Source organism: Aspergillus heteromorphus (genome assembly GCF_003184545.1).
Source record: "Aspergillus heteromorphus CBS 117.55 chromosome Unknown BO70scaffold_13, whole genome shotgun sequence".
NCBI classification, from domain to species: Eukaryota; Fungi; Ascomycota; class Eurotiomycetes; order Eurotiales; family Aspergillaceae; genus Aspergillus; species Aspergillus heteromorphus.
The window spans coordinates 625,401-648,160 of record NW_020290418.1 but is presented as its reverse complement, the minus strand read 5'-3'; the positions used below and the strand labels follow the sequence as shown (position 1 = coordinate 648,160).

The window sequence follows — 22,760 nt, the reverse complement described above, 5'->3', positions numbered from 1 at the left end:
GTGCCAGTCAGGGTTTGCCCATCTTCTTGGCCCAAGCCTGCTGCACTCTGCACTCTGCACTCTGCAAGCCCGAATCTCCGTCCAGCCACCAAACCCTCTCACCCGCATCCTCTGGTCAACGGCGGGGAACCCGGACGAACGCCCCTGAACCGAGGGAGCCGAAGAAGACCCGCGGAGAAAAAACGCAACCAGACGCAAGGTGACAGAAATCGATCGATCAATCCAGCACCATCCCCCCACCCCACCAACTCCATGTCTCGCTCCTTCAATGGATGCAAGCGATGTAAAGCCCGGCGGCAGAAATGCGACGAGCAGCGTCCCAGCTGCGGCCGCTGCATGACGGCCGGCACGCAATGTCGATATGCGATGCAGCTGCAGTGGGGAGGCCGGGCCTTTTCGCGCTCGAGATTTGGGGCTTGCGTGGGAACAGGCGGTATGCAGAAGCTGGGTATGTTTGCTGTTTGCCATGAATCAACTGTCGTATATCCACTGACCAATCTCCTCCCTCTCTGTCCAGAATACTCCCCCGGCGAGTTCATCTACACCACCAATGCCTCGGGCACCCTCTCCCCCGGGATCACCACACCCCCCATCACCACCAACACCACCCTCATCCGACCTATTGACCCGTTCGCCTCCCTCACCACCGATCAAAAGTCCCTCCTCCATCACTTCCTCAACGATGCCTCCCAAATCACCGCCTGCCACTCCGGCATGCAGCGCGATATCTGCAAGATGCTCGTGCCCATGGCCCTCCAAACCCCCTCCCTCCTCTACGCCACCATGGCCCTCTCTGCCATCCACCTACAAGCCCTGCACAACCAGTCCGAGAATGTGAAATCCGCCCCCGAAATCGCTCGCTTCATGGCCCTCAGCCTGGAACACTTCCGACAGGAACTGCAGAACCCCGCAAGCAAGGGCTCCGATGCGCTGCTCGCCACCGCCCGGACCCTCTGTCTCGCGGAGATCCACTCAGGAGCCATCCACCCCAATTCCTGGCGCGCTCATATCGAGGGCGCCCGCGCTCTGATGGAAGCCTCGGATAACTGCGGGGCCCTGTCGCCGAAATCCCCGGAGGGGTTCAGAAGATACCTGGATCGGTGGTACCGATCGATTGTGTCTCTGACGGCGTTGACTGGGAACGGACCGCCGATCGGTGAAGTCACAGACCAATTAGTTGGCGCGAGTAATGAGGGCTCAAGTAGTAGTAGCCAGCCGGCGTCGCCGGACTACTTGGACGATTATTGGGGATTCACGGTCAATCTGTCTGCGATATTCCGGCGGATCGGGGCTGTGGCGTGGCGGGAGCAACAGGAGGAAAGGGGACAGGAGAGTCCCGTTCAAGGGAACGAGGTGTGCGTGCACAGTGAAGCCACAGCCCTGGAGTCCTCGCTTCGGCAGTTAATGGAGCAAGACGTGGCCTCGCAGCCAGCGTTTTATCCGGGTGTTGTGGAGGGTCTTTCGGCAGAGTGTATGCGGCAATTGATGCTGTGTAACGAGGCATTTCAGCTTAGCGCGCTGATCCAGATCCAGCGGCGACTGCGAAAAGTCCCCACGTCCGCGCCGGTGGTGCAGGAGGCTGTGAAGCGGATTCTGGAGTGCACGGCGCAGATAGGGCCGTCGCCGGGTCTAAGTCCCTGGGTGATGCTCACGACGCCGTTATTCATTGCGGGTTGTGAGGCCCGCGAAGACGACCGTGAACAGGTCCGCCAGTTACTGTCCTCGCTGCATGATACAATCCGTGTGCCCAATGTGTTACAGTCATTGAAGTTCCTCGAGCAGTATTGGAGCAATCAACTAAATGAGAATGAGGGGTGGAGTCAGTTTCTGGGTAAGTTGTCTTCCTTTCCTGCGTTGCGGTGGTGGTGGTGGTACTAACGAAAGATACAGATCGGATGAAATTCGATTTTATTCCATATTAAAGAGGCTATCTGGTTGCTTTTGCATGAGAAAATGGCTTTTATGTTGTTACGAAGCAGAGCGTTGATTGGAATCCTTTATCTTCATCGTTATTTTATTCGTGGGTTGGCTCTTTTTGCCATGATATAAGTCGAGGTTTATTGGCGTTCGTCCTTGGGTAGGAGTATTGATTGATCATAGACATCCAGCGATATATTACGATGTGGCGTTTATTTATCAATAGTATTATGTGGATATCAGTATTAGTGAGTGTTTGGTGATCTGTTGAGGGGAGCTTGCCTTGATTCGTAAGTATATGTGTAAAGTGTTGAGGTATGTAGTTTGAATACTGTTGGTGTAGAGGGACTACGAACTAATGTGGAGTTTATTCGCTTCTTGGATTTTGACTGCGAGTAAGACTCGGCACATCATGAGTTACTGTCTGATATCTCGGAGGAAAGCCTTTTCATATCACTCAGCAATCGCTAGTAACAATGACCACTTCTACGGAATGCACCATGACAGTCTTGTCTATTTCGAATTACGATCATCATCTACATTCTGCATGAGCCCTAACTCTAATTCTATAAAAAGGGAATTTGCAGTTAACTCCGTTCCCTGTGTCTTACTAGATGTACGCATATACACTGGAACGACGAGCCCGCATACAATTGTTCGGTAAACTGGGGGCTTGACGATGAGGGCGGGGTATCCTGTTAAGACTCGTACTCGAACAATAAAGACCCCTTTACCCGATACCTGAGCGTGGTTAACCGTGATCTCTCATGCGATGTTTTCTCATCAGCACACTTACCACGCGACACTGGCGGCGCCATAAAATGTCCACTGGCCAGTCAGCACCTCCCAGTGTCCGAGTGACGTCAAATTTCGCTGCTGAACTGCCACGAGGTCCAAGAGGTCCAAAGTCAAGTTCAATCCGAGCTTCACCGGGACGAGGATTTGGTCCTTCGAGCCTTGTGGGCAACAAAAGCTCCTTGTGAGGGCATGCAGATATAGAACTCCCTGTAGACCGGATAGTATCGCCGGACGAGAAGTGCAGGATATACCGAGATTGCAGTAGCAGATTGGAGGACTCTGTAATGAAGAGAAATATCTGAAGTTGTATACTAACGTTCCTACCATTCGTGAACCGACACGAAGGAAGAAGACATGGTTTTCCTTGCTCATCGGCCAATTGGAACCTGGGACGTTCCCTGCTGGTCTATGAGAGACATGGGGGCGTACTCATGTCATCGGGCAGTGGTTTCAAGAGCTTTACTGGCCGTACTCGATCGCGGAACGTTAACGAGATACAGGGGCATAGATCAGCTATGCCGGCGTGCGGCATGCAGCATCTTTCCAAAGGCGGGGTTCTCAACGAAAGCCATCGGAATTCCCGCTGGGGATGTATTTTCAGACAGGCAACGTAGAATGCCCAGCGGGTATCTTTTCGTGCCACTTCTCGTTGGTTTAGACATAGCTTAAGGTTTGGACAGGTAAAAGCCGTGGGAATTGGAATTCTTCGCGGTTTAAAACAACGTCGAAAAGGTCAAGGAATGGTTCGCAACTGAGAGTTAAGCAGGCTTGATTAACTGATGACGGGGGGGGTCAAATACATCGTGGAGAAGGCACTCCGGTAGATCCAGTATTGCAAGGCTGTTTTGCGCTGCTCGAGGGTGGATGGAACAAGGCTGCGATTGTTTACGCAGTTTTTGGCCTAGAGACCTTCGTGGTCGGGATTGTCTTCTGCTGCTTTCCTTCGACATGGTCAATTTGGTCAATAGTTCTTTAGTTGATTAAGCAGAAATGGTAAACAAAATTTTCGGATTATGGATGTCCATAACATCACGAATAAAGACACTTGTTAGCACTCCGTATCCATGTCAGAATGACCGAATATAATAGCGGCAATATTAGAAAGCAGCATAGCCCAATACGTTTCCCTTTGTGGAGCTCCAGTCAATACATGGAGGGTTCCAGGAAGATATCAACATGGTGTTCTTTAGTCCTCGTTGCCACCCCTTCATCAGATGAGGAGTTGGTCGTGATAAACTACAATGTACAAAAGGACCCCACTTTACCCGTTTGGATGTAGCACCTCTCATCATGTGACCTACATAGAATGCTTTGTATCACAAAATGACGACAGGGCATCTGCGATAATATTATTCTGAGACATGAGACAATGTCTGGGTAGGTCAGCTATTGTCCATGGCGCTTAGTCTGAGTCAAGGCGCAATGTGTGCAATTTTAGTATCCTCCTGTGGCAGATTGGTTCGAGACCTGACTGAAGCTAGTGTTTATTTAAACTCAGGTAGCCATTGATGTTCTAGTATCGATGCAAATTGTCTTATCTTGCCTCTTAGTAGAAATTGGATTTAATTGTTGGATTTTTGATGCTGCAAATTTTATGTCTCTCATGAGTTGAGTTTTACAATGGGATCTACCATAAAGAGGTTGTGGTAATGTTCATCGCTACTATATCCGGGAACATATACTAACCGAAGAGATCGCCATCTGGATAGAAGCGCGAACAACGATGAACAGATTAAAAGGGGGCGACGGGAGAATGAGGGGAAAAAACAAAAGAAAGAAAAGTATAAAACGAAGAAGAAAATAGAGTATATTAAACATGGCAGTAGATAATAGATAGTCGCTTGAGACTAAGTACTCCGTAAACAGTACGTAATCCGTGAAGAAACAGACCACCACCGCGATGAAGATAGATTAACCTTCCCCATAATTCCCAGTCATGCAAATGGGATCCCAGTAGCCCAAACAGGGCAGGATAGACACCGCGTACGTACCTCGACTCGCTAGATTAATCTGTACCCTACACCGTAGTCTGAAAGTGCAGTTCCAGTCTGCCCACTATCTACGGGCCCTATCATTTTAGTTAGTGGATGTACCACCCTCAAAGCAGTAAATAATGTCCCCTGGGCGCCTACTATAACCAGTTAGTTTAGGCTAGTCTGATTCTTGTACGTCGTGAGAGACTAAAGCTAAAACCAAGAAAATGTCTACTAGGTATCTAGTAGGGGCCTTCCAGGGCCCGGGTTGGCAAAAGTACACAGTAGTCAGACCATAAATACCCTCATCGACCGAACTATTGCAGCCAACCGTCGACGATCGAGGTCTAGCTGTCTAGCATATGCAGTACCCGTGGAATGCGGTTTCATGTCGCGGACAGGTTATATTTAGAACCCATTGTCTTTGGGACCGGGTGTGTCAGGCTCTAACTGTCTAACTGTCTAACGGTCTCCCTGGCTGGTCTGGCTTTATTTAGTACGCAGATAGGGAGTAGTGCTTGCATGAGGTATACTGGAGGAAACAGTATTGGTCTATATTAAAAGATGTTGGCGCTTAGATTGTACTGAGTGCATTGGCGCGAGGAAACCCAATCATGTCGCCTGTGCCGGGGAGTGGGGAGGGTCGCTCTGCATGGACTCCTGAAAAGTAAACGGGCAAGTAGTCAAGTGCATACGTGCACTGCACAGGAGCTGGAAGGAGGCTGGACGAAGACAAGGCTAGCTAACTATGTAACTGCTCGGACGCATGCGCCAGTCATCAAACCGGCCACTAGTCAGGCATGGGTCGGCTGTTCGGCTGGGCTGGTCTGGTCTGGGATGCAGTTGGGATGTGGAACTGGGGGCCATCCAACAGTACACAGTAAAAGCAAGTGGCTAAGGCTGACTGTACTTGGGGTCTGTTGGAGGCTATGGACTGCGTCGAGAACTGTTGTGTTGGCAAGAGCAATACTTGTTCTGTTTCTAATTTCGCCCAGCAGGGCACAGATTGAATACGCCCCTCCTGCAGGGTTTGCTTGGGTCAAGTGTTCATTGAGTTGTTGTGTATCCATGGTTGAAGTCTGGAAGTATCAGAATTGGGGGAGAACCACCTTTTGGTCGGCTACCCCTGACTACCGTAGCTACTTTGTCCTACTTGGTGCTACCGCCCGATATGGGGTGGGGCTCCGATCGGCCGTCCGACCGGGAGTCAAGCTTGTCTGATAGGAACGGAGTTGGGAGGCATCTTGGGGAGAGGGTACACAGTACGTGGTAGATATGGGATGGAGTCTGAACTCTGAAGAGGCACTCACTGAATCCGATGTCCGCTGGACGGTTGAGAAGCCGCTGTATCGATTCTTTCATTTCTTTCAACATCGCGCCGCAAAAAAAAAAAAAAAAAAAAGTCAGTGAGAGAGAGGCTTCCAGCAACTGTAAGGGCCATGATAAACGCCCCACCAATCCGGGCCATTGTTTAGTCGCCGCCAATGAGCCCTCCTTTTCCGCCGCCCCTTTCCTCAGTACCCGCGCCGCTCCTTTTCTCGTCCTCGCCCCGAGCCCGATTTTTCCTCAACGCGCTGTCAAAGACGGCAGATTGATTGATTGATTGATTAGCTATTATTATTCATTCGTGCGTCGTGACTGGAAACGGGAGGTCCGCCATGGAGGAATGGGTCCTGCTCCCCTGATTATTCTCCCTCCGGCGCGTGTCATCCTCCTACCTACCAAGGACCGACTCCCTCCTAGGACCTAGAAGCTACTAGTCCTCGCTCTCTCCTGCCTGCCCCGTGCCACTCCTGCTCTCCTCGCCATGAGGGTGCGTCGATCCCATTGACCAACGATTGTTTCTGATCTTCCTCTGCCCCCTTCCCCTTCCCGTCTTTGGTGGTTTGACTCTTCGGCCCTTGGACGCTGGCGGTTTGGCACTCACCTTGCCAATTAGATTGCCTCCTCCCTCATGGCCCCCGGCTGGACTTCTCCGCCCGCCTCGGGCGCTTTATCGTCAAGCCCAAACCCAAACTATGGCCAGCACCAGGACCAAACTTATCATTCAGGGAGCCATGACCCCGGCTCTTGGCCAAGAAGCCCTCCTGCTCCTCCTGCTCGTCCTCCCTCCTCCTCCGCCTCCCCTTCTTCTCATCGACCCTTCTCCGTCTCCTCCCCTCCTCCTTCGGCAACCTTCGTGCGCAGGAAACCCCTCCCTCAGCATGCGGTGATCCTGTCGCCTCCGTCCAGGCCTCCCTCCGCTCCCTCCTCGCCCCTGCTATCCTCCCCTCCGGCTGGCTCGCCGGATCATTCGCCTGCACTCCCTGTCTCCCCTCCTGTCGACCCCCATCATCACCACCTGGATTACTCCCCTGCCTCGTCCTCCTCCTTTCCCGGTTCGGTGTATGGGGTGGATGACGACGACGACGACTACAACGACGACGACGACGACGACGAGGCAGACGCTGCCGTCCACTTTCAACCCAGGGATCTGGATAGGTATGACAGCCGTCAACCCTACACTCCTCCTCCCCCCTGCTCTCCCCCTCCCGGTTGCGCGCCCTCGGTCTCACGCTAAGTCGACAGTCCGGAGGAGGATATCTAATGTCCGCGCTCCCCCTCAGACGTGGCAAGGCTAATATCGGACTGTTCCTACTCTTCTCCAGATCTCCCCGTGGTGGTCCCTCCGCATCCCCTCTACGTATAGACACCTCCGCCGCCGCATTCGTTGACGAAGACGACGACGATAGCCCCAACGGCCCGGCTTATACCGCCCAATTCTCGAATGGGACCCCTCTACATAGCCGTCTTGTTAGCGAACCGTTTATTCCCGTCCTCAGATCCCCCCCGGTTATCTCCAAACGTGCCACGACCATGGCCTTGCACTTGCCTTCGAACCGACCTCCTCCACTACATATAGAATCCCCAAGACGGGGGTCCGGCATGAGCGATTCGAAGCAGCCCAAGACACCCGCGAACAAAATCAGTTCCTTCTTTGGGTGGCGTGGCAGCACATCACCTGGCGCAGAATCCTCCAGCACCGAAATATCCGAAACCGGTCGTTCCCCGGTGCCATCTCCGATGCCTCCCTCTCTACCTAGCGCTTCCTTCTCCATCACGCCGTCCACCACGGTGCCATTCGATTCATCCAAGCCGCAGGTGCCCGTTCCGCAGCGGAATCCATCTCTGAGCAGCGCGAGCCTTCTGGACCCAGGGTCAGCGACCCTGGTGACCGAGCTTGAGAATGAGCTGCGGGAGATCAGCTCGGAGCTGGCGGGGTCGATCCGGAGGGAGATGGAGTTGGAGGATCTGGTGGAAAGGCTACAGTCCGATGTGCCGTTAGATACTCCCAATCGACCCACCAGTGATTACTTTTCCGATTCGGGCTCTAGTTCCATCCGATACGCGCACGAGTCGGGTGGTAGAATAGAAGATATTGGAAAATTTAAGCGTACAGCGGAGCAGGAAAGAGCCCAGATCAAGACAGAATTGTCCCAAAAGGTGCAAGAAGAGCGGAGCCGTCGAGCAGCATCGGAGGCTCATGTCCAAATATTGGAATCGCAGGTCCACCAGGTAAGATATGACCAGCAAGCTTGTGACTTCCACCCACTGGGATAGACTAACACATTCTAGCTGCGACGGGAGAGAGTGGATCTCTCCGATATGTCCTCCAGGACAAAAGAGCTCGAAACAGCGTTGGAGGCTACCCGTAGGAAGTTGGCCGAGGAACGGCAGATCAAAGACAATTTCGAAGATCTGCTGACGGCGATGAGAGTCGAGCTTGAACAACTGCGGAACGAGCGGGATCATCTTCGTGACAACGTGATCCCTCAAATGCAGCAAGCTGGCCCGCTGGGTGCTCCTTCATCCGACCCCTCGGAAGTCGAACGGCTACTGGGCGAGATCGAAGCCCTCAAAATCGAAAATGCTTCCCTTGCCCAGCTGCAAGGAAGCCGATTTGCATCAATTGCGGAAGAGGACGGCATGTCGACCTCAAGAAACGTGGGACTGGGACTATCACGGTCGAACTCGCTTGCTCGCCTGCGCACGAAGAACAGCGCACCGAATCTGTCTCGTTCTGGCTCCTTGTCTCGGTCGAACTCGACATCTGCCAAGGATCGGGGTGATACCCCCAAGGAAAGCTTGGCAGACAGAATTAAGGATGTCGAGGAGCAGCGCGATGCCCTCCATCAGTCTCTCCGGCGCCTGCTCGATCGCCAGGCGCATGACTCACGTGAATACGAGAAGCGTCTTCAGCTAATGGAGCTGGAGGTCGCCCGCGCACAGCAGGCGAGCTCCCCGCGTAAGCTGGGATACGAGAGAGACGTCCACAATCTGCGCGATGAGGTGAACCTTCTTCGGCAGCGCGCCGAAGACGCCTTGGAACAGAAGTGGCAGTGCGAAAAGGGGCTGGCGGGTTTGAAGATGGACCTGGACCGAGCGGAGCAGGAGACCACTTCCCTGCGAGTACTGCTGCAAGAGCATGATATTACCGTCCCCGAGGACCTCGAGTGCGACCGCGACGGATTCGCTGAGGTCCTCGCAACCTCCTCTTCCTTGGATTCGGCCTACCGACAACTCCAGGCGGACCGGGAAATCGCCGAAGCCAGCTCACCCATGACGGAGCAAGGCCCACTTGCAGAATCGGTCAGCCGGACAAAAATGCTTGCCCAGCATGTACAACGGCAGCTGGCACATAACAACGCCCTGCGGAGTCGTCTGGCCGAGGCCATTGGCAAGGGTGAAAGAGAGCAGCAGGTGTCTGCCATCCGCATCAACGAAATGCAGGCCCGGCTGAAGGAGATGGAGGACATCCTGCTGATCGCGCAGCAGTATTCCGAGGAAGAAATCGCTCGCCATGAAGAGGAAGTCCGCGCCCTCGAGGAGAGCCACAACGCGCAGTTGAAGCGCATGAAGAACGGGTCCCGCAGCCCTGCGACTCTGTCGCCAATGCCCCCGAACACGCCCTTTGACGCGCGGTCGCCCCGTCTGGACTTTACCACCAGTGGCAAGGGCATGCCTCTGGAGGGAGCCGTTCAGTCCGAGACACTGGCCCGACGGGTGAAGGAGCTAGAGAAGCTTCTTCGCGAGGCCGACTTGGAGATGGGAGAAGTCGTGAGTCGGATGAACCGCGCGCAAATCGAGGTCGGCGAACTCCAGTCTGACCGGTAAGTTGTCACTGTCATGATCCTCCTCCGCGAGATCCTTGCTAATGTAAACGCTCTAGGGATGAGGCACTGCGCCTGACCCGGAAACTCCAGGCGGAGATTATGGCTGAACGGGAGACGTTCAAGACCCTGATGGCCTAGACATGGCCCCGCGGCATTTTTGGCTTTTGCGCTGTACAAAACAATACCTCATGGGCTGGTGCTTTGGAGTAGACTTGCGGGTGAAGTAGCGTGTGAAGCTTTTTTCTTTGTTTATTGTTTTGGAGGTGCTGTGCATACTCTGACGTTTGTATATGGTTGTTAGGGTCCACGGACGAGGTGGACTTGTAAATATCTCAGCATCACGATGTGATCATGTGTATTCCGCATAGATGTATAGCGATACTACCACACTAATAGACACGATGGTGATGCCGGAGCAGGGGGAGACTCGGTGTCAGAAGTTTCCCTTTCTTATTTTCTACGTTGAATTATCTGGTAGGCTCACATTCCATGTCTCATGTCACGCGCTCCACCCCCGGACTGCGGTGTTTGCCTGGTTTGGCCGCGCTCCCGGCCGTGGTTGGCTGGCGCATGGACCGACCGGCGACTGCATCCTCCGTCTCAGCGGGTGGAAAGTCCCGACTTCCTTTATCCTCCTTGTCAGTCTCCGTCTTCACCACAATCATGAACGCTGTCGCTCTCTTATAAATATATAGTGCTAGACCTTGCACCCGTCCATCTACCAAAACTATCCCGAGCCTTCTCGCGCAGACCCATCGATTTGAACTCCAGGACTGAAGTGGCTCGACTACAATGGATTTCCTCCCCGGTAAGGATCACAACAATATCATCACAACCACAGTCACTCACGGCCTATGTTGTTGCGCAGAATCCTTTATCTCCCTAATCAAACAACACCCAACTATCCAACACGCAGAATCCCTGATCACTCTCATCCAACAACACCCGAGAATCCAACACCTCACCGAGACCCCCCTCACCTCCCACCTCGCCTCCCTCCACTCCACCTACCTCGAACCCTACATCTCCCACCTCCGCTCTACCTACCTCGACCCCTACGTGATCCAGCCCCTCGCAACCCTCCTCGCCTCCTCCATGCCCGACCTCGTCTCCGTCTTCATCCTAGCCATCGTGCTCCTCATCTCCCTCAAGATCCTCGACTATGCACGCCGCCTCGTCATGTTCTGGGTCAACCTGTTCCTGCGCCTGCTCTGGTGGTCCTTCGTCCTCGGCGTCATCTGGTACGTCTATTCGTCTGGATTCGAGAAATCCGGTCGCGATCTGGGCTGGGCGTATGGCATCATTAAGGGCTTTGTCGATGGCTTCGTCGGTGGGGTTGAGGACGGTCGCACCACCACCGCGACTTCTATGGGCTGGAGTGGGTATGCTACCGGCATGAGAACTCAGCAGCAGAGGCTGGGGGTCTTTTGAGAATACCCTTCTTCTTTCTCCTTCCCAGGGCCAGAAACTAAGAGATGAGGACGATGATTGATGATTTGTGTTGTTGGGCTTTTTTGGTGCTGTATCTTATGCGATGCGATTCTTTAATTGGAGCGATTGGGGTCGCGGCATGAAGACGGTGCTGGTCTCTATTCTGGGGGTCTGTCTATAGGTAGTACTTTTCATGCTCTCATACTCACACCCGTACTTGCATTCTTTCTTATGTTTGGGAAGCTCTTCTTTACGTCCTCACTACTGCCCCGTCCGGGGCGGAAAAGTGCATGGTTGGTCTGGCTTGCATTTCTTGGCTCGTTTCTTTCTTTTAGATCGTTCGTTAGGTACGGTATCATGCTGGACTAATACATGATCTTCAGCTGACATTCCTGACTTGGCGGAATGGCCGATATCGCCCGATTTGCGGGCCTAGGTCTCTGCATCTTCTACCTAGTATACCCGCCCTCGCATGAGCCCAATTTCGAGAGCTATTTTGGACCCGATCCGGGCACAGTGTGACGGCGGTTCGTTCCTGCGGTGGTGTTGCTGTTGACTCGTAACAGCGGGTATCATCCAATTGTAGGCCCCTTCCTATCTTCCGTACTGTAGCTCGTATGCGCTAGCCACGTCCAGCCCGCCGAACCCTTCCTGGACGGCGGAATTGGCCTGCCCCCTTGCCGGTTGGCTACGGCTTGGCTCAGTCCTCGTAGTCCACTTCTTGTGCGTCCGCAGGCTCGCGCGGTTCCTGAGCCTCGTGGTACTGGATCGCATCATCGATGTGGCTCAGCACGGCGGCGACACTGTCCTCATCCTGCACATTCAGCTTCAGAAACGAAACCATACTGAAGTCATCGATGAGCTGGCCGACCGCACGATTCAACTGCTGAAACGACCCACCACTCAGCAAAGCATCCTTGGACGACGGATCTCCCTCCACGGGCGCCCCTTCCTCCGCCTCCCCTTCCTCTCCCTGCAGCAGCGTAGTCACATCGACACTCGTGAAACGCTTCAGCTCCTTGCGCGAGATCATGTCTCGCACCTGGTCCATCTTGCTCAGAATATTCACATGGGGCATCTCCAGCATCAGCATGGCGGACATGGCGCTCAGCGTGCCGGCAAAGAACTTGGCCTTGTCCACGACGAACGTGCTCTCGAGCAGATACGCCGCACACAGACTGATATTCAACGGGCCCTGGCGCGACAGGAACTGCACCAGCGACGGCAGCAGCGGGATATGCGTGTACAGCTCGATCTGGCCCGGCATGTCGAAGATGATCAGGTACTCCTCGCTCAACGGATCGAGCGCCTCCGACAGGAATTCCAGGTTCTGGAGCAGGAATTCGAAACAGTAGATGAGTCCACCGTTGGGGCCGAGCCCCAGCTCCTCCATCACATCTTCCAGTGTGATCAGGTCGCGGATGTCCAGGTCCGGCTCGTAGTTGAACGTCTCGGCCGCCGGGTCCAGGTTCACGTAGAAACAGCTGCGGCGCGTGTTCTGGAGATGCTGGATGATCGAGCTGCAGAAGGTAGTTTTGCCCGCGCCTGCGGGGCCCATCACTAAGACGCCGAACTTGGACATTCTGGCGGCGGCGGCGGGGTTGGGGTTGGGGTTGGGATTCGGTTTGCGCTGAGGGGCTGACGGCTGACGGCTGACGGGCGGACAGATGACTAGTTGAGCCCGCGGTTCAATAGTGCTCGTGTTCGGCGGTAAGCAAGGAAAATAAATCTCCGAAGAGGCCAGCAATAATAGTCAGAGAATTGGGGATGGAGTGAGGTTGGGCCGAGTCGGCGGAGACGGGGCAGGCAAGAGACTCGCTGAGAAAGTCCGGGTGCCGTCAAACTGACCGATCCCCGATTGGAGCAACAGCAGTGCAGTTGGGGGAATGCGCTCGGCAAATGAGAGGCCGCCGTCGGTGCATGAACCGCCCTCTATTTCAACTTTTTTTTTTTTTTCCTTCTTCATTAGCCCTTTTTGCCGGCGCCGACCGCCGGAAGGGATGGCGCCATCGGAGGCACATTAATACGGACCCCCTCCCTCCTCGCCCTTCTTTTCTCTTCTTCCCCTCCCTTTTCCCTCCTCCATTTCCTCCCTCGCTTATTGTGCTTTCTTTTCTCTCCGATCTTACTCTCCTCCTCCTCTTCCTCCTCTTCCTCCCCGCCTTTCTCTCCTTTCTCACTTTTCTCTCTAATACATACCCCCCCCCCCTCCACTCTTCACAATGGGTTCCGTCGCCAACAGTGGAACTTTCCTGTTCACCTCCGAGTCTGTCGGAGAGGGTCACCCCGATAAGATTGCGTATGTTGAACCCTTTCTGGGAGGAGACCAGGCGGTCAATGCCTCTTATCTTGCGCTTAGATCTATCTTTGCTAACACGGCCCCTACAGTGACCAGGTCTCCGATGCCATCCTCGATGCCTGCCTGTCCGAGGACCCCTCTCCAAGGTACGGAACCCCGCCGGATTTTTGCGCTTCCCGCCCCCTGATTGGCTGGCGCTTTTCCGACCGTCTCTCCTCCCATGTGAACGCCATGAATTAACATGTTGCCATTAGGTCGCCTGTGAGACTGCCACCAAGACCGGTATGTTTGAACTCAACTATCTATCTCTGGTCGCCGAGCCGTGCGCTGACCCAATCCAGGTATGATCATGGTCTTCGGTGAGATCACCACCCAGGCCAAGCTGGACTACCAGAAGGTCATCCGTGGTGCCATCCAGGACATCGGCTATGACTCCTCCGACAAGGGCTTCGACTACAAGACCTGCAACGTCTTGGTTGCCATCGAGCAGCAGTCGCCCGATATCGCCCAGGGTCTGCACTACGAGGAGGCCCTTGAGAAGCTCGGTGCTGGTGACCAGGGTATCATGTTCGGTTATGCCACCGACGAGACCCCTGAGCTCCTCCCCCTCACCGTCCTCCTCTCCCACAAGCTCAACGCCGCCATGACCGAGGCCCGCAAGAACGGAACCATCCCCTGGCTCCGCCCCGACACCAAGACCCAGGTCACCGTCGAGTACGCCCACGACAACGGTGCTGTCAAGCCCGTCCGTGTGGACACCGTCGTCATCTCCGCCCAGCACGCCGATGAGGTCTCCACTGAGGAGCTCCGTACCGTCCTCAAGGAGAAGATCATCAAGCAGGTCATCCCTGCCCACCTCCTGGACGACCGTACCGTCTACCACCTCCAGCCCTCCGGCCGCTTCGTCATCGGTGGCCCCCAGGGTGATGCCGGTCTCACCGGCCGTAAGATCATCGTCGACACCTACGGTGGCTGGGGTGCCCACGGTGGTGGTGCCTTCTCCGGCAAGGACTACTCCAAGGTCGACCGCTCGGCTGCCTACGTCGGCCGCTGGATCGCCAAGTCCCTGATCGCTGCCGGCCTCGCCCGCCGTGCCCTGGTCCAGCTCTCCTACGCGATCGGTGTCGCTGAGCCCCTCTCCATCTTCGTCGAGACCTACGGCACCTCCTCCAAGACCTCCGATGAGCTCGTCCAGATCATCCGTGACAACTTCGACCTCCGTCCCGGTGTCATTGTCAAGGAGCTTGACCTGGCCAAGCCCATCTACTTCCAGACCGCCAAGAACGGTCACTTCACCAACCAGAACTTCTCCTGGGAGAAGCCCAAGGCCCTCAAGTACTAAGCGCGCCACGCGCTGCGGTCGTGGACCTGCTTCTCTTGTGAGTCAGTCTACGTTACGAATGTAATGATTTTGCTTTGTTTTCAACAACTCAAAGCACAAGCATAGACATGTCAAAAGCAACTTTTATGTTTGGATGTTTGTTCAACTTTTTGCATGGTCTCTGAGCAAGAGACGGGTTCGGCGAGGATAAATTCAACATGATACCACTTTTCATATCTAGGGAGGGTTGTTTCGGCGTTTTCGGGAGCGAAAGTATTCAACACTGCCTCCTCCGGGCTCAGGACCGATGGGAACCGCGAGTACTATCTGCGCGGAGCGCGGCCACCGGGCGTGGTGGCCGGCTCTTACTACGCACTGGGCCTCGGATGATGTCTCCGAGAGGAGCGACACATAGATGGCGGCGAGGGGACGCCTCCTCTCGCCGTCATGCCAGCTAATCTAAACATTAGCATATAGATTAATGAATGCATATGATGCATATTCCAACATTTTTTTTGTAGCTTTCTGTTGTAGGACTTTTTAAAAGAAATTAAGAGAGCTCGTGGCCTACAAGCAGCATTGCTTTTAGACTCGGCGACATAGAGCGTGCTTCGGAGTGTAAAGGAGTTGAGAAAACCGCCGAGATTCAGTCTCAACCACGGTCCGCCTGCTGGCCGACATTAGGGCTACACCCAACGAACTCCAGGCAAAACCAGGATTTCCCCATTTTTTCCACGCCGACATCTAATTCCAACAGTACTTGAATTAATCTTGAGTCAACTTAGTCCTTGTATTATCCATCAATGGGAGAGTCATCAAACTCAAAGTACAGAGTAGTTGAGTTTAATTGAATTGGATTAAATTAAACCCCCTAAATGCTACATGCAATCTCTGCTCCGCAGTCGGTCACTTGCTCACCCCTCCCTCGGCCGCGACGCGTGCCGCCAAGCTCCGCGGACGTGATCGCGTCGTACCCGTTCTTCCTTCTCCAGTTAATCAATTAACCAAACAACCTAATCAGATCAAACAACCAAATCAAACAAACCGCAGACCACTAACTCCCATATTATCGCACCTGCTCGAGATCACTACTGCAGCGATCCCAAATACTCATGCCATGACCACCTAAACAAGGCAAGAGAATACCATGGCTACACGCGCATTCGGCGGAGGAGGAGGCGGCGGCGGCGTCCTCACTCCTATCCCTCTCAACCTCGTTCCTCAGTCTGGGTCTGGGTCTGGATTTGGATCTGGGTCTACGTCTGCGCAATCACCGTACAAAAAACGAAAGGTCTCGTCCTCGTCATCGTATGGGATCTTCGACACGAACGCGATCTCGAACTCGAACTCGAAAGCGTCATGGGCGCAGACAATTACCATTCGGGTGAGTTGTTGGAACCTTCTATCCATCTTTCTATCTACCTTTCATCCATCCATGAATCCTGTATCCATCGCACGTTCATACCCATATCCCGCCCCAACCAACCCCTAATACCTCCTCGCGATATTCTATCCCATGCCTAAATAAATACTAATGATGGATGATAATGATATAGCCTCCACCGCAATCTCTCCCAACCACCACGCCTACAAAAGCCCACCCTCACACCCAATTCCAACCGCAAACGATATCCCTCGCCCCTATCGCTCTCCTCCCGCGCCACTCCGTCCCGTTCACATGGACAGAATACCAGAACTCCCGTGAGGGGTGGTTCTCGGCGTATATCCCTGCCCTCGAGGAGGATTTGGGGAAGGTTCTTGTTGCGAGGACGGGCACTGCTACTACTTGTACTACTACAACGGAGGAAGGGGGCTTGGTTGTTGTGGAGAGGGTCAAGAGGGGGGTGTTTGTTTTGGGGAGGGTGAGGGGGATATCTGAGGGGGAGGTTTTGATTACAGGGAAGGGAGGTATGTCTCTTGGGGCTCTGGGTGACGATGGTGGGGCTGGGGCCAGCTCTGGATTGATTCAAGAGAAAGAAAGAGGGATTGGAGGTGGTGCTGGTGCTGGTGTGGGTGGGGGGAGTGGTGGGAGGCTGCGAAGGTTGAGGATCCGGGTGTTGGTGTTGGTCTTGGTGGTGGTCTTGGTGGGAGAAGTATGTTGGGGAAGAGGGGATTGCGTGATGGTGTGAAGGTGGCCTTCAAGGGTGTGAGCGCGGCCCTGGAGGGGGTGGTCGGTGTGAGTGATCAGTCGCAGCCGCAGACTCAGACTCAGCACGACGGGATGAGGAGTTCAAGCCCCGTTCTGCTTGGAGTTCTGGAGCAGGGTGCTGGTGCCGAGGATGATTACAGGGTTGATGCGCTGCAGTCGCCGCAGGAGCTCCTGGACGGCCTGCGGGGGCAGTATTTGCAGGCGCTGTATGTTTCGAAGGTATGTTGGCTCTAACTTTTATTGATGCGGTGATGCTAATCGTGATAGACCTCCGTGGCGTATTTCGCCAAGGGTCCTTTGGCGCGTTGTCGTGCGGCTTTCCAGTCTGAGACTGAGTCGGCCAGATCGGCAAATCTGGTCGAGTTCTACAGGGAGGCCATTCTCCCGGCAAAGCGGATGGATCACAAGTATCGCGAAACGCTACCGTCTACGGTCCAGGATATCCTGCTCAGCGTGTCGGATGATGAGCCCGCGCAGTCGAAGAAAAAGCGCAAGAGCACGAAGAAGAAACTCGGCAAGAATGGGCTGTATCCCGAAGAAGGGGATTTCATTCGCAAGTGGTGGAAGGGTCGTACGTTGAATGAGCAGGGCCCGTCTGACATCTCCAGGGAGATGGAGACTAAAAGACATGTTGCGGATTTGCGGTTGCGTGAAACGCAGCTACAGATTCTCCTCATCCTGGAGACTATAGCTCTTGAGGCGGCCATGGTCGACGAAAAGAAGCGTGATGGCAATGGGGAGAACTCAGCAGTTAAACCTGCGAAGAGCGCCAAAGCCAAGAAACCACAAGACCTGAATGTCATGCTTGAACTTCACCTTGACCGACTGTGCATCTGGCATGCCGTCAGTTTCGAAGAAGCCGTCGTCCCTGATTCAGCAAAGACATACGGCAGCAACCATATGTCCGGAAAGAAGGTCGAGAGTGACGCCGTCCGTGATTTCTGCACGGAGGTCATCGTCCCGTTCTACGCATCGCGACTTCCGGACAAGTGCAAGCTGATCACGCGCAAACTGGGCGTCTCGACCGCGATATCGCCTTTCACCAAGCAACCGCAGAAGAAGACACAGCGAGAGCCGGGCACGCCGGTTGAGCGACAACAGGCCCAGAAGCAGTCGCGTCGCCGCACGTTCCAGCGCGTGTTGACAGACCAAGCGACGTCCCAGGCACGCCCTCCATCACTCCACCGCTCCAACACCACCCCGACGCAAGGCGAGAGCCGACGGGATTCTCTCGACCCCCTCCTGCCTGTTCTCGGCACCAACGTGCGAGGCGGCATACAAAAGGCCAAACGGGTCGAGAACCGCGAGGTGGATCTGAACGCGGTTGCGCGCCAGCACGAGGCCAAGCTGAAGAAGATGCACCTGCTGGTCGAGCAGAAGAAAGAGCTCGACGCCGCAATCCACGCCCTCCGGAAGCCGAACCGCGAACTCGTGGCCAAGGACATTGCCTATGATGCAGACAAGCGACTCACCACGGGCGGCAGCTCCAGGAAGCCCAAGAACCCCGTGCGAAACCCTCTCGGCCAAGGCGTGCAGGTTGCAGCCACGCCCAAGGGCAGTCGGAAGAAGGATGCGTTTGCGGGAATGCCGCCTGTGCCCAAAAGCCTGCTCCACCCGTCTTCGATCTCCAAGGGACTGGGACTGGGACCACCGTCCTCGCCCTTCAACAGCGAGCCGCAGATCGTCCCCGGCTCAACCATCCGCCCCAGCAGCTCATTTTCAGGCCCGTTCCGCTCCGCCGACCTCGGCGTCGTCCAGGAGACTCCCACACGCCGACCAACACAGCCACTCCTCTCATCTGCGATGGGCGCGTCCCCTAGCATCTCGGGACCGCTTTTCCGCGTCCCCAGCAAACCCACCTCAACCTCACTCCCGGTGCCGGCCCCTGCCCCGGGTCCTCGGGCCACAGAAAAAGGCCCAACCACGCCGATCGCATCCCGGCACGTGGACCCATTTATGTCCCGGCTGCAGTCCACCGGCCACAACAGACCATCGATGATCATGGAGACGCCACCTAAGCAGGCCATGGGGTTAGGCGCAGGCATGGGGGCGGCGGGCGTGGCCATGGCCCCTGCCGCGATCCCTGTTCCTCATCCGCATTTCCAGGCCGAAGCAGAGGCCGTGACAGAGACGCCTGTGAAAACCACCACCCCCCCGGCAAGGGGACTGCTCGCCACGCCCGTGAAAAACACCCCCCGACTGGCCGTGCCGACCACGTCAGCTTCAGGAGCGGTGCCGGTGACCCCTGAGAAATCCATCTATGCGCATTTGGGGTGGGACGACGATGATGATCTTGCTATGTAGCGTTTGTTCATTTTTACAGGGATTCTTATAAGGTGTATGGCGTATCCTGGCATCAGGGTTAGTATTATTTTTGTTTGTTTGGTTTAGCGGGCGTTAGCATATGATTTTGGATGGTATGGTTGGGTTGGATTGGATTGGATTGATGTCATGGTTGAGGTAATGAACAGCATCATACTACATACACAGTAGTAGTTATTCGAAGATAGTCAGTCAGTCATACAGGTATGATGAAATCATAGATCTTCAATGAATAGCATTTACACCTTCACATCATACAATGTAGTCTCCGTAGGCAGTAAGTATTCCATGTACTATCATTACAAAGTACTCCGTACTACTACCCCATATCATCATCATCATCATCATCATGATCCCAAGTCCTTCCTCACTTACGCGTTATTAATGAAATAAAAATAGTACTTTTCCCCCAACCCTACCCAGGCAAACTAACGCAATTCCGCGATCGATCCCATCGAACCAATCTCCAGAATCATTGGTTATTATTACACCGTGTTGTAGTCATACCGACCATCCCTACTGAATCCGGACCCGAGAACCAGCGGGTACGTACTTTTCCATCCCCATCGGGAGTGGCAACAAAGTCCCAAAAGCCCCAAAGCCCCAAAGCCCCAAAAGCAGTTTGGTTGTAACTATCTAGTTATGGGTAGGGATGTATGATTCATCATCAGCGGGTTTGAGATCGTCGATGAGATCAATCCCGAAGTACGTACCGCACTGCACTGGACACGGACACGGACAGTTTTGCTGGGTTTTGCTGGTTGCTGGTTGCTGGTTGCTGGATCGGGTAATTGTAGATTTACCCGTTTACTCCGTGGTTGTGCTACTTTTAGATTTTAGTATTATTATTATTATAATTATTACACGGCAGTTGTGCTAGTTGTTTCAGGATGAGAGAGAGAGGATCATGATGAGTCAATTGGTGAGTGTGAGTGATGCAGTCTTGGTGGCTGGTACGTAAGGTATCACGCCACGCTCTCGCTGGGCTTCGAGGCGAGGCGAGGCGAGGCGAGGCGAGGCAGGTGGTGCGTACTACTACGGAACGGAGTACTACTTTACTTACTTACTAACTACTCGATGATGATGAATGATGTGGTTGTTGGGGTGTGGCGTGGCGGACGGGCGGGTGGGCGGCTGCTTGCTGCGTGCTGCGTGCTGCGTGCTGTTTGTTTGCTGATGACTTACTTGCTTACTTTGTAACTACTTCAATCTCTGCTTGTTTTGTGGTGCTTGCTGTAGATATTGTATGACTACCTACTCCGTACTATGTATGTATGTATCTGTGTACCTACTAGTTAGTATGTATGAAGGATTGGAGCGGGCTGGTTGGGTCAGTGTTGGCTAGGTAGGCCAGGAGTAGGCGTTGTTGTCTGCCCATCTGTCTCAGTGCCTGCCTATAGTATCTATCTGTCCGTCCATCTGTCCATCAATGTGTTTATCTATCTATCTATCTACCTATCTACTCCGTTTCGGCCTTGACTATCTAGTACTACGGAGTTACCTAGTAACTATGCATGCTGGTTTAGTCAGGTGAGCAAGCACATGGATAACTAAGACATGGTATCTATGTCCAGGGTGTCTGCATTCTTACTGGTTGTTAGCGCATGGATGCATGCATGCCTTAGGTATGGGTACAGGAGTCCCTGCAGTGGGGGGGTAATAACAGGGGGTATTATTACTCCGGACCTATCTATGTATCTACTACTCCGTACTATATACTCCATACTATTCTGAGGGTATCAGGGGAGAGCGTTGTAATGTTTGGAGAGTATTAGGTTTGTTTGAGTATTGTTGATCATTGATATGTATAGGTTACTTTTGGCTAGATACATGCTTGTTTCCTTTCCCAAGGTTCCTTCCTTCCTTTCCTTTGTCCATATCTAAGCCGTGTGGCGGACTAACTCCTATGATGTGATGATGATGATAATGATGATGATGATGATGATGATTAACCTTCGCACCAACTCCTAGCTAGCCCGGGGTACCCAATCAATCAATGCCTTGCTGGTGGACTCCGTATATGTATGTTGAATGAAATTAAATATGAGATTCGTGGCTTCGTATCGTCGTAATTATTAAGTATTTGGTTTTTGGTGGGTTTGATGGTGGTCGTGTGGTGAGGTGGGAGGTGAGAGGCGAGATATAGTATAGTATCGAGGAGGATCGAGAGTAGGAGGATAGTCTACCCTGCAATGCGAACAGGTAGACATTGTCCAGGCGACGGCCAGAAGTGTTTCCTCTGGGCGGTCTTCTCGAGACAACTGCGTCCCTTCTCGAGGAGCCCTTCCTTCTCCTTCTCCTTCTCCTTCTCTTCCTTCTCTTTCTCTGCTGCGGCAGGCGCAGAGACGTGGAAGCTGATGTGGACGGTGGTCTTCTCGGAGGCCTTCTCGGCCGATTCATCCTGACTCTCGTCCTTGTGGTCATCGGGGTCCTTCTTGTCCTCGTCCTCGCGGTCCGACTCGTCCTCGGAGTCGTCCTCCAGGTCGAACGAGTTGATACGCGTCGTCATCTCCTTCTGTGCCCACTCCATCGACTTGCAGTGTAGACGGAAGTGGCCCAGGCAGCGGCGGATATCCGGGTCCGGCGCGGTGGCCTCCCGGGCAAGCTTCTGACGGGAGAGGGTGGTGAGCTTGTAAGGGAGGGAGGTCTTGTCGGCGAGGGGAGGCCAGCGCTTATTCATGGAGGGGTTGTTGGAGGAGAGAGGAGAGGAGGAGGGCTTGGAGATGACATCAATTGCTGTGACTGCCATTGTGGGAGCAGTCTACAGGCGTGTAGACAAGACAAGTCTGATTACTTGGGGGTGGGTGGGTGGTGCGGTGTGGTGATAGATATGAGCCAATTAAGAATATAAGGTCGCGTGGAGAGATACGCAGTTTAGTAGACAGTCAAGCGGAGATCATCTGGAGAGCTTGACTGGCTGTTGTGGGATGGCTTGGAGGTAGAAAAGTCTGGAGGGGAAGAGAGAAGGGAAATATGGAGAGGATCTGGAGGGGAGAAAAATACTTAAGGGAGGGACTCTGGGCGACGGAACCCCCAAAGCAGCAATCCGCCCTGGTGACCATCTGATCTGGCAGATTCTGCAAGCGGTTGATCCCCGGGTCTAGACTCGTAACACCACAACTCTCGCGCGCGTCCGGCCTGTGTCCCCCGTCCCCTGTCCGCCGTCCGTATCATCCATACGTATGTAACGTAAGATGGCCTGGTCAGTCCACGCTGGTTGCGCCGGCTCGTGATTCCACGATGGGGTGATAAAGCCGATCGTGAAGCTGAATTTCCTTTTTTTTTTTTTTTTTCGCTTACATTTTACTTTTTCTACAGGACTATGAACACATCGCATTACATACTTTATGGCAAGGTGGTTGAACGTGTTCACTCTCTACGTGGTTGGTCTTGGTCA

At 54.0% G+C, this 22,760-nt stretch overlaps 6 protein-coding genes across 6 annotated transcripts; 4 read left to right on the top strand and 2 right to left on the bottom strand.

Moving 5' to 3' along the window:
* Positions 1 to 46: 46 nt before the first annotated feature.
* BO70DRAFT_337157 (uncharacterized protein) lies at positions 47 to 10,261 on the top strand. The gene is made up of 5 exons (XM_025541141.1): positions 47 to 448; positions 518 to 1,831; positions 7,378 to 8,243; positions 8,304 to 9,838; positions 9,898 to 10,261. The coding sequence occupies exons 1-5, from the start codon at positions 253 to 255 to the stop codon at positions 9,977 to 9,979; spliced, it is 3,993 nt and encodes a 1,330-aa protein (XP_025399240.1). The 5' UTR covers positions 47 to 252; the 3' UTR covers positions 9,980 to 10,261.
* A 372-nt stretch (positions 10,262 to 10,633) lies between these two features.
* Positions 10,634 to 11,272, top strand: BO70DRAFT_396760 (Apq12 family protein; the record flags this gene model as incomplete). Its single annotated transcript, XM_025546647.1, has 2 exons — positions 10,634 to 10,649; positions 10,710 to 11,272. 2 exons carry the CDS (start codon positions 10,634 to 10,636, stop codon positions 11,270 to 11,272), a joined length of 579 nt encoding a protein of 192 aa, XP_025399239.1.
* Positions 11,273 to 11,569: 297 nt separating this feature from the next.
* On the bottom strand, positions 11,570 to 13,155 carry BO70DRAFT_362408 (putative signal sequence-binding GTPase GPN3). The gene has a single exon (XM_025543288.1). It carries the CDS (start codon positions 12,852 to 12,854, stop codon positions 11,973 to 11,975), a length of 882 nt encoding a protein of 293 aa, XP_025399238.1. The 5' UTR covers positions 12,855 to 13,155; the 3' UTR covers positions 11,570 to 11,972.
* Positions 13,156 to 13,470: 315 nt separating this feature from the next.
* On the top strand, positions 13,471 to 15,399 carry BO70DRAFT_362406 (S-adenosylmethionine synthetase). Its single transcript, XM_025543287.1, has 4 exons — positions 13,471 to 13,571; positions 13,661 to 13,793; positions 13,826 to 13,853; positions 13,913 to 15,399. The coding sequence occupies exons 1-4, from the start codon at positions 13,495 to 13,497 to the stop codon at positions 14,911 to 14,913; spliced, it is 1,239 nt and encodes a 412-aa protein (XP_025399237.1). The 5' UTR covers positions 13,471 to 13,494; the 3' UTR covers positions 14,914 to 15,399.
* A 640-nt stretch (positions 15,400 to 16,039) lies between these two features.
* On the top strand, positions 16,040 to 19,680 carry BO70DRAFT_337153 (uncharacterized protein; the record flags this gene model as incomplete). The annotated part of the gene is made up of 4 exons (XM_025541140.1): positions 16,040 to 16,283; positions 16,489 to 16,830; positions 16,866 to 17,260; positions 17,309 to 19,680. 4 exons carry the CDS (start codon positions 16,040 to 16,042, stop codon positions 19,343 to 19,345), a joined length of 3,018 nt encoding a protein of 1,005 aa, XP_025399236.1. The 3' UTR covers positions 19,346 to 19,680.
* Positions 19,681 to 21,545: 1,865 nt separating this feature from the next.
* On the bottom strand, positions 21,546 to 22,058 carry BO70DRAFT_260435 (uncharacterized protein; the record flags this gene model as incomplete). The annotated part of the gene is made up of 1 exon (XM_025538906.1): positions 21,546 to 22,058. A coding segment is annotated over one exon (513 nt), but the record flags the coding sequence as incomplete, so codon positions are not given.
* Positions 22,059 to 22,760: the final 702 nt, after the last annotated feature.